The 19,299-nt window shown below is 41.8% G+C and overlaps 2 protein-coding genes across 3 annotated transcripts in view; both read left to right on the top strand.

Moving 5' to 3' along the window:
- Window positions 1-7,835: 7,835 nt before the first annotated feature.
- LOC310789823 (transcription and mRNA export factor ENY2-2-like) lies at window positions 7,836-10,399 on the top strand. 2 transcript variants are annotated; one of them, XM_083651511.1, is made up of 5 exons: window positions 7,836-7,879; window positions 7,952-8,054; window positions 8,159-8,229; window positions 8,411-8,485; window positions 10,265-10,399. In XM_083651511.1, the coding sequence occupies exons 2-5, from the start codon at window positions 7,987-7,989 to the stop codon at window positions 10,339-10,341; spliced, it is 291 nt and encodes a 96-aa protein (XP_083507637.1). In that variant the 5' UTR covers window positions 7,836-7,879; window positions 7,952-7,986; the 3' UTR covers window positions 10,342-10,399. The 2 variants fall into 2 exon arrangements, with proteins under 2 accessions (XP_083507637.1, XP_083507636.1); XM_083651510.1 differs by having other exon boundaries at window positions 7,848-7,879; window positions 7,980-8,054.
- A 6,916-nt stretch (window positions 10,400-17,315) lies between these two features.
- The window catches only part of LOC310790027 (fibrocystin-L-like), a gene marked incomplete at its 3' end in the record, with an annotated part of 46,518 nt that continues 44,534 nt past the window's right edge, over window positions 17,316-19,299 (top strand). Inside the window, exons 1-4 of the mRNA XM_083651745.1 lie at window positions 17,316-17,373; window positions 17,607-17,684; window positions 18,115-18,259; window positions 18,943-19,051. Coding sequence (XP_083507871.1) covers window positions 17,325-17,373; window positions 17,607-17,684; window positions 18,115-18,259; window positions 18,943-19,051 — 381 coding nt within the window. The remainder of the gene's footprint in view (window positions 17,374-17,606; window positions 17,685-18,114; window positions 18,260-18,942; window positions 19,052-19,299) is intronic.

The raw sequence follows: 19,299 nt of genomic DNA, 5'->3' as shown, positions 1-19,299 counted from the left end.
GTCCCACCCCTACTTGTACTACGGAGTGACAATAAAAATCTTGAATCTTGAATCTTGAAAGAGATTGCAACTTCACAGAGAGATCAAGTTGTTAAGTTGGCCGGCGTACGATCCACACTTCCTCCCAGCATCACAAGACCACAGCTATAGATTATGGGCTAAACGAGGCATCACCTCACTATGCCGAATAGTGACACAGGGAAATTTTAATAGCTTCAAAGACCTAAGCCACTCTTATGGGCTGGGCAAAGAGGACTTCTATCGGTATCTACAGGTCCGTCACTTCTTCTTAAAAGAGGTGGGGGGACCAGACCCCGTTGTATCCTCAGAAATAACCCAGGTATTTGTTAATGCATATGACCCTAAAAACAATAGAGGTATAATAGGTAAACTATAATATAAGGGTTTTATCTCAATAAATCTAAATTCAACTAATTACATTAGGCAACGCTGGGAAAAAGAAACCAATAGGGTAATAGAAGAGGAAGCATGGCTTCAAGCGTGGGAAACTCGATCCACCTCCACAAATTTTTTTGAGAGATTTTTGTTGGAAGACACTTATACGTTTCTTTATTACTCCCAACCAGAAATCTACATTCAGTGGGTCTCAGCATTCTTGCTGGAGGGAGTGTGGCTCCACGTCGGCTGATCATGCACATATCTTTTGGCTGTGCCCATATATTCAACCATTTGGAAAGAAGTGGACCAATTAAGCAAGAAATTATTTACCAAATGCTGGCTACAGAAGAATCCCCCCCCACCATTGCCCTCTTTATCAATACAGTTAACTCTATCCGTTCAATGGAAAAGATGACCTTCTCTCTCCGACTCCAAAAAGAGAAGGGGGATAGATTTTTGGGAAACATGGGACTATTACTACAACCTAGATGTCTAACAAGTTAACAGCCAACCCTTGTCTTGGTCTTGTCTCTGTCTATTAGAACTTTGTTATTATTGTGAACCACTCCTCCATTTTAATTTTAATTTTAACTCTTAATTTCCTATTGTTTTTCTTTTCTTTGATGAGTGAATTGTAAGGTAAAAAAAAAAGGTATACACAGAGGTCAAAGGGTCATCCATGTGATGCGGTCTGTAGTTATTTGTGAGAGTGAGGAGGTGACGTTTTAGACACCATCATATTATAGTCAACACCTGGTTTAGACTGATGTGGGTTTCTGAAGGCCGATGCCGATACTAAAGCCACCGGGGATGGGAGAGGGAGGGAGGGGGTTTATTTGGTGTGGTACCAAATAAATGATGTGATAAATAAAGAACAATATTGAAATTGAGAAGTGTGGACAAATTTTTTACAACTGTACATTTTTGTTGTTACAGAGAGTGTCAAATACAGAAAAAAGGTACCATTTGGTACCGGTATCGAATTCCAGGTACAGTACCGGTACCTGCCAGATCGGTCTCCAGAGAGCCCTAAATGAGCTTAACGAAGAAACAAACAAACGGCTTTAGGGGAGAGCCTCGGAAAGCTGCAGGTCTGCGGAGCGCAGCATATCTCATTTGTAGGCTAATGTCATCGTTGGCTTATTTATCTGGGTTACGCTCTGTTCTAGATAATTCTATGTGAACACAAACTACTCCCACTAGCTACTAGTTTCATGTAGGAACTAGCCAGCAGGTAGCGGGTGTAGTTTGTTCAAAAGAAAAACGTTCCTAGATGAAACTGCTCACAACAAGGCCTGTGGATTATCTTGAGCAACCGGGTCATGATTGCTGGAAAGAGACATTGCTGTTGTTGAGTTTTTCAATTGTGTTTTTTTTTGGGGCGCTTTGAGCACTACAAGCCGAGTCCCATCCAGTTCCATTGGATTGGAGAGAAGGCAGAAATCTCTAGGGCCGATATCTCCAAAACCCAGACAACTAACACAAAACAATTTAGATGGATAAATAGCACTACAGGTGAGAGGGAAAAATATGTATTTTGGATTTTAGGGTGAGCTGTCCCTTTAATTTTTCTCCTTGTATTTCTTCCTTATCATTCTATGGCCACAGGAATATTGGCAGGCCTCTGTCTCTGACCCTGCACCCTATATTATTGATTACTCATAATAATGTATGGGTGTTCTATGAATATATTTGACTGCACTATGGCTGGGAGCATCAGCTAAATACCTTCAGGTGTAATTGTAAAAAGTAGACATTGTGACGAGGTTGTGGGAGAGTGAAAAGCATTTTAAGATAGTTTGAGGAGCAAGACATCGATTTAATGTCTTGTCTTCCCCGAAAAACTTGAGTTCAGCACTTAAGCACTCAGAGAGAGATGAGGGATGTGCACTTCTCCTCGCAGTATTTTTCATGATTACAAATGAGAGAGAACAACACCTCCAAGTTATGTACATAGCTGTGAAATATTATTGACCGTAAACCGCGAGCACCAAATGAGCAAACATTGCCCCCAAAAAATCGATTTAAATGGTCTATATAGTGTCGTGCTTTACAAAAGTGATGTTTATATTCTGTCAGCAAAATGTAAATGTCATCATAGTGTTATCAGTGCCCATCATTATCTGGTTGAAAAAGGTGCAGAGAAGCGTGACTTTCATGATAGCTGTGTAACTCGTTTACAGAGTGCCAAAGTTACGCCCTCTTCCACGCTCAGCATGTGAACCGAGGGATTTCATCCGCCATTCATTTTCCCGTCTACATTTTGTAAAATGCTTATAAAAATAGTTTTAGTTTTGGTCCCACGTCCGAGTGAAATGTTCTATATGGTCTCTCCTGATTCTAAATATCGCTGGATCGCTTGGTTTGACCAAGTGTTACGGCTGTGCCGTTTCTTTTATTGTGTTGTCGTAGAGTTTTGCTAAACCTAAACTAATCGTCGCCATTTTGGGGGTTTGCAGTTCAGTGTGTGAACTATGTTGTCCTGGTAGTTGCTCTTTGACTGTCTTCCTACAGGAGAGTCCTTTCTGATTGGTCGGCTCGGGGAGAAGATTGGGAACTGCTGTGATGGGGCTGTTGCAGATTGGCAGCTGATTGACACAGACCCTTTATATGCTCCAGTCTGAAGATGGCAGATCAGAGGCAGGCAGTAACTGATCTGTGCAGTGCTGCTCCTCTCATCCGCTCAATCCTCCAGAACCTCTGTTTTGTTAATGTTTAGTATTGGTTTAGTTTTGTTACCTCTGGTGTTGTGTTTATTTTAGTGCTGGACTCAGCCATTTGTATTAGCTGCTGCTTTCTTCCAGCTTTGGCTGCTAACTCTCACCAGGCTTCGGCCTAGGCTTTAGCTCAGCATGACAATGTTAGCTTTGAGTGTAGTGAGTCCAGTAGCTTTGTTGATTGTTGTGTTGTGTGACCAATAAATCACCCTTACTTTTCATGGTTGTCTTTGTATACTTTATGTTGTGACCTAGACCCCTAGACTGGGTCATAACACCAAGTAAAAGTATTTTCCTAAGCACTTTACGAAATGTAGATGGAAAAGTGAATGGCGGATGAAAGCCCTTGGTTCGTATGCTGAACGCGGACTTTGGCACTCAATTAGTCGGTTTTAAACCTGGGATTCATAAAAAGAGAAATACTAAGTGAAAAAGGCAACATGATCCTTGAGTACTGACACTTAAATCTGATAACATTAGAACGCAGGATGCTTAAATTTGGATACTAGTTAAATATGTGAAATGAAAAGAGGTTCCATTATACAAGACAGAAAAGTATTTTTTTCATAACATGTGTAGGCTACATGCCAACTGCTTTTCCTGAATAGCTGAATTGCTGTGCCAGAGCAGAAAACTTCTATCAGAGATACTTTATACACTTAGAGATGCCACATCACAGGCCACCAATACTATGAAATTATATACTCTTCCGGTCTCCTAAATGGACATGGTCAGACATTTACACAACACCGCCCCCTGCCTGAATAAATACCACATATAAACACAAAACTGCCTTGGTAGCTCAATCTAGTTGTAAATAAGATATCAGCTACAGCAGAGGTTGTACTTCCTTCCTACATCAGCTCAGGAAGTACAAACTGCCTCAGGAGCTGCTGATCCAGTTCTACACCGCCATCATCCAGTCCGTCCTCTGCAACTCCATCTCCGTCAGGTTTGGCTCAGCCACCAAACATGACAGTCACAAACTACAACGGACAGTCAGGACTGCTGCAGACAAGATCATCTGTGCCAAACTGCCCTCCATCCAGGAACTGTTACTCGTCCAGAGTGAAAACACGGGCAGGAGAGATCGTCACAGACCCATCTCACCCCGGACATGATCTGTTCCAACTCCTCCCCTCTGGTAGGCGCTACAGAGCACTGTACGTCAAAACTACCAGACCAGGGTAGGAAATTAAACTTTTTTTAACATGGGCTTTTTTTTTGCCCTTGTGAAATATGTTTTGGGGGCATTTTGGATAATTTCCTAATTGAATGAGAGACCAATATTCAAAGACTCCTAGCCTAGCATATTTTCTTTCTTTCTAGCCAATTTCTAGCCAATTTCACAGTTGAGCAATTGCTATCACACACACACACACACACAAACAAAAGTGTGACTGACATACAGACACCGGAACCCATCACCCACATACTCAATTTTATATTATAGATAAGATCAGATCACAGTTGCTCAAGTGACATCACAGTTGGGCAATTGCAAATGCATTCAAAACACACACATACACACAACTGCCCGAGTGACATCACTTCCGTCAAAAATTGTGATATATATATATATATATATATATATCAACTGATATATACAACTCTTCTAATTTATAGAAAACACAACACCATTACCACAAAATGTCTCTGTGCAGTGCTGCAAACTTAAGACTTAACCCAACTGCTATGTTTTTCCCGCCTTACCTCCCACTTGAGGTGGGAGCTCTCTCCCCTCTTGCTGGTGCGGAGGAGGACCAGCCTGCCGGTGCCGTTGGAGAGAGCTGCCCAGGTCGCCGAGGTGAGGCTGAGGGAGGGGCACAGGCGCTCCTCGCCCCGGCTGGAGTCAGCCGTCATGCGATACACCTCTCTCGGCTTCCCCAAGGCTGTGTCCTGGATTCACAGAACAGAACACACCTGTCAGTCAGCGTTACGTTCACTTTTTTCATAGGGAAATATAAGATAGATGTGATTGCTGCGTAGCTGCAGGCAGGAAAGTAGAATGTCAGTTGTGCGTTAGTGGAGAAAAGGGGGAACGGTGAGAGATGGATGCTGTCACTGCTGCACGAAAGCTAACAGGCAGATTGTAGAATAATAATGTCAAATGGACGACATGTCCATTCTTACTTCTGCCTAGTTCAATCAACCTATCAGATTACACTCTGTAGTCTAGGCTCATGCTTCACTTACTGGGGACACTTATTACAAAAAGTGGTCTTTTGAACTACAAAAGCTGGAAAAGCTTATTGTTTTCATACTGAACTGGCCAAACTAATCGCAGAAGAAAAGTCAGCCACTGATGTCTGATATGAAAGTGCATGGTTAAAAAAACAAACACAGAATTTGCTTACGGTACTACTCTTACTGCCAAGGAGGATGTGAGAGAGAGAAGTCCAGAAAAGAAAAATAAAGTGATCAACCCCCATGTGACTGACTGTGCTTCTCTTCACATGTTTTCCAGAGCCTATTTTAGTCCTAAGAGAGAAATGCCACCACAACATGAGCATCAATTAGTCATTGTGTGAGGTAGCAGTGTTTCAAAAGGACTGGGCAGCAACGACTGCCCTGACCGTCAACGCCATGGAGCATAATACTATAGAGTTGGTGCCTTAACGTGCCATGCTTTGAGATCATTTCCGTCCTGCAGGCCGCGCTGTTAGTGACCCGACCAAAGTGTGAAATGAATTGCCAATGTATAACGCCTGCCACTGTCCCTTCTAAAGTACACAAAAGACATGCCAGGAAGGAGAATTATGTGATGATGATTATAATTAGAATTTTCTCAACAACACGTTTTAATAATGAGGCATTTAATGATGCCACTGAAAGGCAGTAATAATGCCTCTCAGGATTATAGGCGGATGGCCATCATTCATTCAGGCCAGTCTGGAGAGAAAATGGCAGCAGCAATTATCCTTCATTATGGACAACGCTGTCTGTCTAATTAGAAGTCTCAGTTAGGGGCTCAGTGAGAGTGCGTCCGTGCCATGTAAGGCTCAGTCCTTCCTGCAGCAACCTGTGCTCCTTTGCTGCATGTGCTGCCCTCTCTCTCTCCTATAGATATAGTGATATAGAGACGCCTCCTTTGCTGATCAGTGGCCGACACTGCAGATCAGACTGTGGTTGTACTGGTCCGTTTCCAGGTGTGAATGTGTGTGTGTGAATGTGAACAGGGCGCTCCTGAAAAAGAGAGCATTGCTCTCAGTGAGACTCCCCCTGTATAAATAACGCGGGGGGGGGGGGGGGGGGGGGCATGAAATGGCTGGAAAGAAATAAACTATAATAATAATCAGTCAAAAAATCAGTTGAGGTCATTGTCCTGATTTTGCCCCTCATCGGAGGACTTCGCGTTTTGAGTTTGAGGTTCTGAAAAATCGTATGATGGACAAAACTAAAACTAAAACTAAAAAGCATAGTTATTCCCCATCCATAGTACTGCATCTCTGTCCCCGTCTGTCTGTCTCCAGCCAAAAATGCATGTCAGGCTGATGCCGCTATCACAGAAGTATTTGGTCGCCACCTACTGGTCTGCTACATGCACAACCCATTAACAACCCCACTATAACAGCAGAATCAGGAGGATCACTTCACTTGAGGACTTCAGAGAAAAAAGCAAGAGGGGACCGTTTTTAGATGCGCACGCTTACCAGAGTGACGGTGAGATTGAGAACCCGTCCCTTGCAGTCCACAAAGAAGACGCTGTCTTCATACCAGGGGTCCAAGTGCAGGTAATTGTACATGCCAAAAGCACGCACATGTTCCAGGGTGTACTGACTGTCCTTCAACTTGACCTCCTCCACAGCTGCAGCACAGAGGAGAGGGCAAACGGTTAGGTTATGGCATGAAAATGAGGGAGCGCTGAACAATATTTACTTTTCTTTCAGCCTATTTTTATCGACAATATTGTGGAATAGTGGCGAGAGTGAAACCTATGATTAGCTGTTCTTAAATGTAATAATGGAGTTAAACTTAAGTGAAATTAAACTGTTCTTCACATTGGTGGGGGGCCTCTGTAAACCCCTCCATGGATCCCTGGAAGTCCACAGACCCCACTTTGACCACCACTGAGCTGACTAGAGTTAGATAGAGTAGCTTAATGCAATAGCATCAGCAACCTCTAGAAATGTGTAGCTCCATAGGCACGCATAAAACAAGTGAAGTCAGCTTGTTAACAGGTGATGGAAGTTGTATCAGTGCTTTTAGCCTGGTACCCTGCAGGTCACTGTGGTCAGTCTTCCCAGCTAGCTAACTGTATGTAACGTTAGTTTCACTCACCAGCATCCAGCTCAACGTTGTAAGTTGGTATGGGATCCAGAGACAACCGGTAACTCTCAAAGTTAGGATCCAGCAGTTCCCTGTTGACCTTGAGGGAGTAATTAGATGCAGCCATGTCTTTATAAATCTGACTGGCTTGTTCACAAGTGGAGAAAACAGTGATGTACAGCAAGAAGACACGCGCTTCCTGTTTTGTAGCACACGGCGCCAATTTAGAACGGACACGTAGTAGTAGTGGCTTATGGGAAGTTGAGTTCTCGTTTTATTCTTCCTAATGTGTTTACTATATCGTGATACATTGTTCTTATTTCGTATTATCACAATATATATACTTCATAAGGCGAATTACATTACCATACTAGCTTTTTAAACAGTGATGCGGTCGAGCGGAACCATTCGCCTTTCGTGTGCTACGACGGTTCGGTTATGTAAGGGACACTCTGTTTCCCCAGCTGATCATCCAGATCCCGATCGACACACAGGTAACTGTGTATCTGATACGTGAAATAATAGTGTTTTTGTCTCCTGTCATAAGATTGTTTAACCCAAACTAGCGTCACTCTTGTTTATACTTGCTTTCAGATAGGTCATGAGCAAAGATTCCCAAATGAGGGCTGCAATCAATCAGAAGTTGATAGAAATGGGGGAACGGGAGCGGTAAGCGAGCGTTTCCTCTGCAGTGATTGACGTGATGAACCGGTGGTGTAGAGACAGCAGTCATTTATAACCCCATACTTAAATGTTTACATGTCTGGCTGCAGGTTGAAAGAATTGCTCAGGGCAAAGCTGGTGGAATGTGGATGGAGGGATCAGCTGAAAGCACACTGCAAAGGTAATGAGTGAGTGAGTGTAAAATCAAAGATGCTTAGGTGCATTTGTGAAGAATACAGATTCAGAGATATAATGCAAAGATGGCTTGGCAGTGATGGAGACTTCCTGAAACAGTTGTAAATTGTAAACTCTTTATTTTGTATTACATTGAACCTGTAAAGAAACTAAAATCTTCTGTTCAGATGTGATCAGGGAAAAGGGCCTGGAGCATGTCACAGTGGAGGACCTGGTTACAGAAGTCACACCAAAAGGCAGAGGTATTGTACACACAGTGGTTATATATATGTGATAGGGCTGCCACACACCATTATTTTCAGTCAATTTATTTTCTCAATTAATCATTCATCAAATGCCTCACAAGTTACCAGAGCTTAAAATGTCTTTATTTTTATTTATTTTTTTATTTTCAAGTCCCCCCTTCTCCCAGTTTTCTAATTTCTTTAAATGTCTCCCTCAGTCTGACCAGCAGCAAAAAAAACAAAAACAATAAAGTATTAATTTTATAATGATGTGAAATGAGAACAAATTAACAAATTTTACCATTTGTGAAGCTGCAGCCAGGAAATGATTGGTATTTTTTGCTTGAATGCTTGAATTGCTCAAATGACTAAAATGATAAATCGATTATCAGAATTATAATCTATTCAATCGAGTAATCGTTTCAACAGTAATAACAGCACTAATTTCCATTCTGAGCGACACTGAGGAATAAACACGGTCAACTCTGTAAATATAGGTAATATAGATGTTTCACAGTCGCTGGTTTATGTCAAGTTGCGTTTATTTATTTATTGTATTTATTTGAAAGGGACAAGAATGTACAGTTCAAACATAAATATCCCAATTTGATGAACCATACCAGTTTATAGCTGTAAGCTAATTGAATTAGCTAATTCAAATCGCATCTGTAGTCCCTTGGAAGAAACAGCACAATAAAACAGTTGAGTAAAAACATACAACCTTAGAAGAGACAGTCTGGCTTGAGAGACTAACAGGAAGTGTAAATACAATCAGAAGTTCCGATTGTATTTACACTTCCTGTGACTGATAAACCTAGTCTGACTCATAATGTGAGTGAAACTAGGTTTGACCAGGTGAGTCAGACTAGACGTTTATGTTTTCTTGTGATCAGACATAGGTTTATAGATGTTTTATATTATAGATCAGATCAGATCACAGTTGCTCAAGTGACATCACAGTTTGGCAATGGCAAATGCATTCAAAACACACAACTGGCTGTGTGCCCAGCTGAGCCGCCAGGTCTGCCAGGCCGGCCACGCCCACTGTGTCGTGCTGTGGCCGGACGGACAGACCTAACAGCTGAGCCGCTGGCGGCTCAGCTGGGCACACCACCAGTTGCTGGAAAGCAACTGGTTGACACGTCATAACCAGCTGTCAGTGCGACTGCTTCTGAAGAAGACGAGAGTTGACTCGTCGAAACTGTCAAGGTAAATAAAAAACATCTATAAACCTATGTCTGATCACAAGAAAACATAAACGTCTAATTATAAATGAAGACATGATGAACATCATTGAACTATTATGAGTCAGACTAGTTTGAGCAGGTAAAACAGCCGGCGTTTTGAACCGTAAGTCGTGATACAATGGGTCAAGTGGGCGGGGCTGCATAAGGTGAATAAGAGAGTCACCTAATGGAGGAGGGACCGACCGATTTAAAGCCTAACTAACCCCCCCCCCCCCAAGTCTGAAGTCAGTTTTATAGACCAAACACAAATGTCTCAAAGCTCAGTAAATTGTATTTCTCCAGTACCCTGCAGTGATGGAAATGCATTGGCTTTTTGTCCAGTGTTTTTAGAGTTTGTGTAAGGACTCAAGAGGTCTTCTTAACCGTTTCACCAGCCTATAATGCAGCATACACCAGCATGTAATGCAATAAGATGTATGGGAAAGAATCATAGCATGCATATTGCATAAATATATTGGCTGTGTCCAGAGCGAGACAGTTTTTAAAATATGTCAGATGTGTCATCATCATTTCTTCACACATTTTCCTTGATCTTTTGTCTCCTCCGCAGCACTCGTGCCTGACAGCGTGAAGAAGGAGCTCCTGCAGAGAATCAGAGCATTTCTAGCTCAACATGCGACCCTGTGAATGAGGTTTAGGTTTAGGTTCTAGCTCTGAGGTCTAGGTTCTAGGTTTAGAGGCTTTTTTTTTTTTACCCACTGTAGGTCCACAATTAAAATCATCTGCAGATGTTTGTCCTCATGTGTGAGCAACTCTGAAGTGTTATTTTTATTTTGTATCAGCGTTTTGATATTGATTTTAGTTTGTTGTTATGTTTTGGGAGGGGGGAAGAAAACAAATAATAAAGCCATGCCTATTTTTGGTCAGTCAGGGTCCTGTCTTTTTTTCTTCTTTTTTTTTTTTTTTTACAGTGAGGGAAACTTTTGACAACACGTTATCTTTCTTTCACCATCTTTTTCTTTGCAAATGGCATGAGTCATGGTTGGAGCAAAAAAAAAAAAAGTCTGATGCGTGTAACAGAAATACTAAAAATAGTAGTTTTCTTTTTGCGCAATGTTGAACATTAGTCTGTGCAAGAAGACAGACATTTCTTTTGGGTAAATACCTCTAGTGCCATCATGAAGTATGCATGATTTGTCAGAATCAGAATCAGAATCAGAAAGACTTTAATGATCCCCGGGGGGGAAATTAAATTAAATTGTCTTAAATTGTCTTCCTGTTACCAGTTTGCAAACTAGTCACCTTTAGGTGACACTCACCTTTTTGACCCCCAAGCAGGACACCTAAGTGATGCCTTTCTGAGTGGGTTTGTGTCCGCCCGGGTATGTCACCTTTTCACTACCCGTGAGTTTGCATCCCTGTATAAATTCTAATAGACATTGAGTGACACTACTATATTTCGTACAAAAAAAAATCTACAAAGTCTTCACTGTCAGAAAGCATCCAATACGCATCTTCTTTTTTATCCACGCTAGAACTAGGAAGATAAGTATCTTATAACATAATCTGAGGGGTGGATCCTTTATCCATTACTGTGGTCAATCAATTTTCACAAACAGCTTATGCCACAGTATTGCTTTACATCCCAAACAATGGACTTATGTAACTTTGGCTGTATGTTTTGTCCCTGATGCTCTGATGCTCACACGCACATCACGCATCAATGTCTGAACCTGCCGAGCAACATATCTGCTCTTGTTCCACTCTCCATTTACCTTCAAACCGTGTGGAAAGACGATTGATCTCCTCTTTAGGCTATACAACTGCTAGTGCTAATACTTGTCTGACAGGGTTATTTATACTTTTGTGTGAGAGCTTGTGTCTGTGTGTGGTCTTAGTTTAGCGGTCGTGAGATTGTGTATGTTATGATTGCTGGATTCGTACGTTTACATGTAGTAGTCGATTTGAGCAGGGATGTAAGAGGATGCCAGCCCTCTTGAAATAAAAAATAGTAAGGGAAAAAAAAAACTTTTAACACTGCATCCCTCTTTATGGCATAAAGACTCTGTGAGTGTGCTCGCTGCTGGCTGATTGCCAGTTTGTTTGAACATAGTGAGTGTGCTCGCTGCTGGCTGATTGCCAGTTTGTTTGAACATAGTCTCATCCTAACTACTCAAAAGCAGTGAGCAGCCACAGTGTAGCGCCCGGGGACCAACTCCCAATTCTGAGAACAGTGCCTTATCTGATTCCTAACATCCCTAACTGCCGTGCCTTTTGAATATAGAATTACCTTTGTGCTGTTGTTACAATATAAACTACCTTTGTGCTGTTAGAATATAAACTAAACAGTGGACATGGTCCGCTACCCTCCACGCTGTCTTCCTCACTAATTGTCTCCATAAGACCTGCGATCACTCGATCCATCTGTCAAATATTTCCTCAACTAATCGATTAGTCGTTTGGTTTAAAAAATATACGGTAATATAAAATGTTGGATCACTTTTTCCCCAAAGCCCAAGATGACATTCTCAAATGTCTTCTTTTGTCCTGACCAACAGTCCACAACCAAAAGATAATAAGTTTAACCAGAAACCAGAATATTCACATTTAAGAAGCTGGAACGAGAGAATGTTTTTTTTCTTCTTAAAAATTATTCTAGCGATTAATCAATTGTAAAAATAGTTGGCGATTAATTTTTGGACAATTATTCGACTAATCGTTGCAGCTCCGCCCACCATCCCCCTTGAAATTTGTGTACAAGTACGTGTAATATATAGGTTTTACTGTAGTTGCCTTGTTTGTTGGCTCAGTCAGTGTGTGTGTGTATGAGAGAGAGAGTTTTCCCAATACACGATATTCGATCAAAAAGCATGTCGCAAAGGCCTTTAGCTTTCAAATGCCAACCAGCTTCTTTGTTTATGTGATTTTGCTTATGTGATTTTGTTTTGTTTACAGGTCTGTCTGGCAAGTGCCAAGCTCACAGAAGTCGAATAGCCATTCAAACATTCCCAGTTCCCAATTGCTTTTATTTGAAAGACTGCAGGAATAAACATTGAAAAAGCAATGCTTGGAGAACGGCTGCATCCATCTTTGTGGTCGGTAAGCTCTCAAGTCATTTGATAGATTTTTTTGTGTGCTTGCTAGATAGCTATGCTTTGCCAAAGCAGCAAAATAACTTGATATGACCTTTCAAAATGTGGTGTCCCCGGACCAGAGCCTCTTGCACAATAGATAGAGCAACATCAACCAAGATCATGTGCCTGTTGTTCGTCATCTTCCCCCTCTGCTCTCACACACCCAAGTTGTATTCTTGAGACATTCATTAATACAAAACATGGTGTAACACTCGCTTGTGCAAGTTAGGAATTGTAAAGAAATGAGGATATGACAGAATGGTTGACTTGACATGGATGATTAATGCTGATGTGACAATAATCATCTGATTTCTGTCTCTTCAGCATGTGAGACTGAGATGTTTGCTATGGTGTCATCAGCTGCCTTTATATTGAGACACTCATGTACTGTACACTTTCTGTCTTGAGTAAAACAGACGTCACTGCCAGAGACAACTGCACTCACTGTACATGTAAAGGTAAAGTCCCACTGATTGTCACACAATGTGTGAAATTTGTTCTCCGCATTTGACCCGTCCCCTGGGGGAGCGGTGAGCGGCAGCAGCGCCGCGCTCGGGAATCATATGGTGATCTAACCCCCCAATTCCAACCCTTTGATGCTGAGTGCCAAGCAGGGAGGCAAATGGGTCCCATCTTTATAGTCTTTGGTATGACTCGGCCGGGGATCGAACTCACAACCTCCCAGTCTCAGACCACAAGGCTACTGAGCTGTATGTATGTATGTATGTTACATACATGTTGCTATGAGGAAGTGTTTTATATCTCCAAAATAATGGATTTTTACACATTCCTCAGTATACTGACACCTCTGCTAAATCTTATCAGGTCGATGTATCCTGAAACCCCCTAATGGCTTCTTTTTGTTTACAGACATTTTCATTTGAAACCACTTTGCAAACTGATAGGCTCCCCTTACTTAGTTTTCACTATCGTGTCTTCTTACATTTTGGCTCCACAGATATTGTAATCAGACATCAGGCTTATTTGTTGACAAAAATACTGTTTATTGCTTTATTTAAAAAAAAATACAACATTACATCACATAAACAAATAAACTTCACAGAATATTTTATGACTGAATTTTTCCTGTTGTAGATCAAATTGAAAGTTCCAGTGATTGGCATTTTATATTCAATAAGATAATTGCATACACATTGTATTGATATGAGTTATCACATTATATGCACATCATGATGGAGATGCACAGGCAGACAGCTATGAAGGAGGAGATTTCTCCCCTCTGCTACCCTTCAGCATGTCAAGTGACCTTGCTAAGGGAACACACACATACATACACACACACACACACACACACACACACACACACACACACACACACAATCTGTGTGCTCCAGTCTCTATAAAACCATAGCATATGTTGTTGGGAAAGCTGAACTTTGGATGAACTTTTGCTCCACCACCTGCGAGGGGGCAAAGCCAACTGGAGGAGAGGAGACTCCTATTTAATCAAAATGCTATTCACCAAAGTTTTTCTATATATCCTGTGTGCACTGAAGTCACAATGTTATAACCATATGTCACGTGAAACATGGGATGAATTATATCATTGAAATGCATTGTGTTGACTGAGGGATGTGAACACGTGTCTATGGACTTCCAAGTGGAAAATGTAATCTCAATATGAATGGATTTTAAGTGTATGCTGAAATAGTCTATGTTACATGCACAAAGTTTGAAATGACGAATGTAATAACCATTATTGTGTGCTAAATAAGCCTGGGTTACATAACATGTTTTTAGATGAGATTGGGAAGAGAGTGTCATTGAGTTCAAGACCATAGGAGGTGTCCCAGTTGATGGATGTTTTCAGATAAGGATGGTTCAGTTAGAGCAGGGGTGCCCAATACGTGCCCAAGGTAGTGTGGTCGATCGCATGGCATTGAGGGGGAGAAAAAAAATAAAAATAATTTTTAACTGTTTTTCCACTGTTTCCACTGTTTTTCCACTGTTTCCACTATTTTTCCACTGTTCCACTGTTTTCCACTGTATACTCAGTGTATATATATATAAATAAATATGTTTGGTAGATCACTTTGACTTGGTCATTTTTAAAGTAGCTCCCAAGCTGAAAAAGTGTGGGCACCCCTGAGTTAGAGTATCATTGAGTTCAAGACACCCAAGGGAGGTGGCCGAAGTGATGAGCAGGGCCACCATTAGGAGAGGGATCATGTAGCATCCAATCAGAATTGAATCATTGAGTCAGCAAAAACATAGACACACCCTCAACGACAATGACATAAAAGAACCGGACCTCAGAGCCTTGGGGCTCACCTGCATAGGCAGGGAGTCAGACGGGAGACCGTCACTTAGATGGTCTCGAATCCACCAGGGAGAGAGAGGTGATAGGCAGGCCTCATTAGATAAAGAGATAAGTTTTGGAAATAGGGCAAAAGAAGCACTGTCCGAGTGCCTGTGCAGGAGATCCCCCGTGAATACACGGTTGGAGCACAAAGACTAGATATAGACTCCACCAGGGAGAGAGAGGTGATAGGCAGGCCTCATTAGATAAAGAGATAAGTTCTGGAAATAGGGCAAAAGAAGCACTGTCCGAGTGCCTGTGCAGGAGATCCCCCGTGAATACACGGTTGGAGCAAAAATCTTGGCTGCATTCTGTTACCTCTGTAATTGCATACATCATGTGTATAATTGAGAAGTAGTGAATACAACCCTTCTGCTATGAAGTTAGCAGAAGTAAATGTTATGGCTTGAATACAACTGATTGATCTAACTTCCCTGACTCTGGCTTTATTCAAATAATTGGTCATTATTTTTTATATTGGCTGGAAATGCTAATGTTTACACTGCGGATGAGGGATGGTAAATTCTATTCCATAACATTTCCTATGAAGTGCCTTTGTTACAAAATGTTCACGGAGAGCACAGGCAAGACTGAGCCAGATTATTTGAGTTAATTATATCATAATTATATCACAACACAACACCTATAGACTGAGTCATAAAGTGGGATTAAAGTATTGTTTTTGTTTTTCATCTCAGAAACGTTGCCAAACTCAGGTCTGTTGTTGTGTCACAAGCCGAGTTGGAGGCGGTGATTATTCATGCCTTTGTTGTTTATATCATCGGGCCTGGATCATTGTAATTCCCGTTCCACATGCCTCAGCAAGTCATCCCTCACCGTCTACAAATGGTCCAGATCGCTGCGAGGCTGTTGGCTATAGGTCCAGCTCAAATGGTCCAGATCGCTGCGAGGCTGTTGGCTATAGGTCCAGCTCAAATGGTCCAGATCGCTGCGAGGCTGTTGGCTATAGGTCCAGCTCAGCTCAGCAGGACATCTCACATCACACCCATCTTAGCTTCCTTTCACTGGCTTCCCATCAAGTTTAGGACTCAATGGTTCTTGTAATCACATCAGAGCCCTGCATGGTTGAGCACCTGTGCTGTGCACCTCTGTGACCTGCTCCATTCCTACATTAGCAGGTCACTTGGGTCTTCTGACCAGGGCTACTGGTTGTTGTCCCTAGTCTGGACGTATGATCTTTGGCCTCTGTTGACAGTAAAGCAGCTAAAGACTCATCTGTTTATACTGGCCTTTGTCTATAGCCTCTTGTGTTTGTATTTCTGTGTTTTTATGTCCTTTGTTTTTATGTTTGATTGTTTGTTGGCTACTATTTTACGGTCTTATAGCCTAGACTATTTTACTCTTGTGAAGAACTTTGTGACTTTGCTCTGTCAAAGGTGCTATATATAAACGTTATACTTACTTAGAGTATAATCCCCCCAAAAAGTAGCCTACTGTATATTCTTGTTGAGTATTGTTTCAATTGTTGTGTCCAAAATAAAGAGCCTGGTCTTCTACCTGCTTTATTTGTAAAGCACCTTGGGATAACCCTTGTTATGATTTGTTGCTATATAAATATACATGTTATTGATTGATTGATTGATTGATTGATTGATTGATTGATTGATTGATTGCTGCATGCAGCCTAAAAAACATGGGATTATTCATAGGCTATATATGGCTATATATAGCTCAGGCTTAATTGTCCATTTAAAAAACAAAAGCCTACTGTGTTTAGTCAAAGAAATATTAGTCAATCACAACCACTGCAAATCACAGCTCACACAATTTTGTAGGCTGCACCAGCCAGGGAATGCAGGTGTCTGGACGGGACGGTCCCAACAGTCTCCTCCCAGTTATGGGTGAAGGGCGTCACATCATACTATAAAGAGTTCGTGCAGGTTCAGGCAGTGTATCTCTCTATCCTCTCTCTATCTCTCTCTGGACGATTGAATCCACAGGTAGGACACGGCTTTCCCAAGCTGCTTTTAATTCGGCTATCATCACTTCACTCTAGTTTACAAGACCTTTCAACTTTTCTTGACATTCCTAGCCCTTTTTTTTTTAACGTTGCCTCTAACGAGGCTTCCCCCCCCCCGTCAACCTTCTAAAATGACCGGTTGATTTTCTTAAAACCCGGTGTTTCTCTCCGTGCAGCGGTGGACATCCCTGGGTAAGGTGAGGTAGAAGCAGACCGGACCGGGGAGACCTCCAGGATGGAGAGGCGGGCGGCTCTCCTCCTCGTCGCGCTGTGGTGTTGCTGCAGTAAGTGGTGCTGGATGACTATAGTGCTTTCAAATCGCTTGGACTTATGTTTCCCCACTTCAAAACATGGTCCATTTTGATAATCGCCTTAATGTTACCACAGGGATTTATTGATGGCGTTCCTGTGGTAGGCTAAGCTAGCTAGTTAACGATAGCCTAAATACTTAAGTGGTTTACATTGCAACAGTTAATTAGAAGGAAGGAAGACAGATAGATTTTGTTTCATGTTTCAGATGCCCAAAGAATTCACAGGATATCTCCAAGAAGAGGAAGCATGAATGGAGCAACACGACTCACCATTGAAGGAGAAGGTAAGATTTGATTTAACTGTTTTCAATTCTTCAACAAGTAGCCTTATCCCAATAGTTCTCAATTTTTTCAGTGGACCCCTAAACTGACCACGGACCCCCATATTTTGTCCCAGGGTCCCCCCCCCCATCTGATAAGATTGTTGCTTTTAGATGACCAAAATAGTCATACATTCTGTAATTGTGTTACATAGGCTATGGATGGAATTATAGCGAACATTAATTACCCCCTTTTTTTTAAACTGAAACCCCCTCAAGCTCCCTGGTGCTCCCGGACCCCACTTTTGAGAACCACTGGCCTATAGGCTATGGCAGTTTCAGTGGGTCACAGTCTCACAGCTTGTTCTTGGCAAAGGCTGCTGGCTCCCTGGGGTCACTTTTCTACATTTAGCATGTTACGTTTAGTGACTATTTACTGTGCGTTATCCAACAGGTTTTGCCCAGGAAAATCAGTTCCAGCTGAATCCAGCAGACGACACATTCGGCAACCGTGTGACCCTGGTGTCTGATACCCTGTCCGTCCCCTGTGATGTGGAGAGAGACTCCACACACGGCGACCAGATCATGTGTTACACCAGGTAGCCCAGGCCAAAGATTCAGATAAGATTCAAAGATTTTATTGCCATGTCAACAAAAGTTGATAGGAATTTGTCTTGGTTCACTCTCAGAGACAAACAAAAAACATAGCAGCCAACGACAGGAAACATACAGGAACAGTTCTCAGCTACAGCATATACAGTAGAAAGTGCATACAGTTTAAGGTGCATACAGTTTAAAGTGACAACGGTAATGTGTCAGTGCAAGTTCAAGTGCCTTATGGCTTGGAGGTAGGTGCTATCTCTGAAGCGAGATGTTCTACTCTTCATACTCCTGTATCTCCTGCCTGATGGGAGGAGGTTAAATAGGTGGTGTGCCGGATGAGAATGGTCTGCAATGATTTTGTTAGCCTTCCTGATTATTCTTTTTGAGTAAAGTGATGACAGTGAGGGGAGACTACAGCCGATCATTTTAGCTGCTCGGCGTACCACTCTTTCCAGCCGAGTCTTGTCCTGAGTGGTTGTGTGACCAAACCAGACAAGCATGGAGAAAGTGAGCACACTCTCAATAGCCGACCTGTAATATAATATGATAGATAAGAACTCATATTTGAAACCTTCATTCCTATTCATGACCCCCTTTTTTTTGGAGTGGGTCATCATCTGAAGAACATGATGCTACCCTTGAACACACTGTGTATAATTTGTGTTTTTTGTCATCACAGAGCCATGCCCAATGGTCAATATGTCGCCCATGTCAGTGTGGATGGCGTTCCTATTCCTGACAGCAAAATATGCAACGGACATTACAGGCCGTACCACTGCAGTATCTATGTAAGTTGGACGTTCAAAACAAATCACAGGATCTAATGCAACACAGAAAATACAATATGTGATATATTATTAATGTTAATATTGCAATAATGGTTGCTGACAGGGAAATTTAAATCACATTAGCCTTTATTTGGATGATCACTAGTTAATATATTCATACACATTTTCATTTAAGTTACACATAGTTATTGTACATACATAGACAGAGGTCATATTCAGATAGCCTGTAGCGCACATTTACAGCTCAC

The sequence above is a fragment of the Poromitra crassiceps genome (assembly GCF_964638095.1).
Source record: "Poromitra crassiceps genome assembly, chromosome: 15".
Taxonomy (NCBI): domain Eukaryota; kingdom Metazoa; phylum Chordata; class Actinopteri; order Beryciformes; family Melamphaidae; genus Poromitra; species Poromitra crassiceps.
Note: the sequence above shows the minus strand (reverse complement) of the source record. Positions and strands in the feature narration are given on the sequence as shown.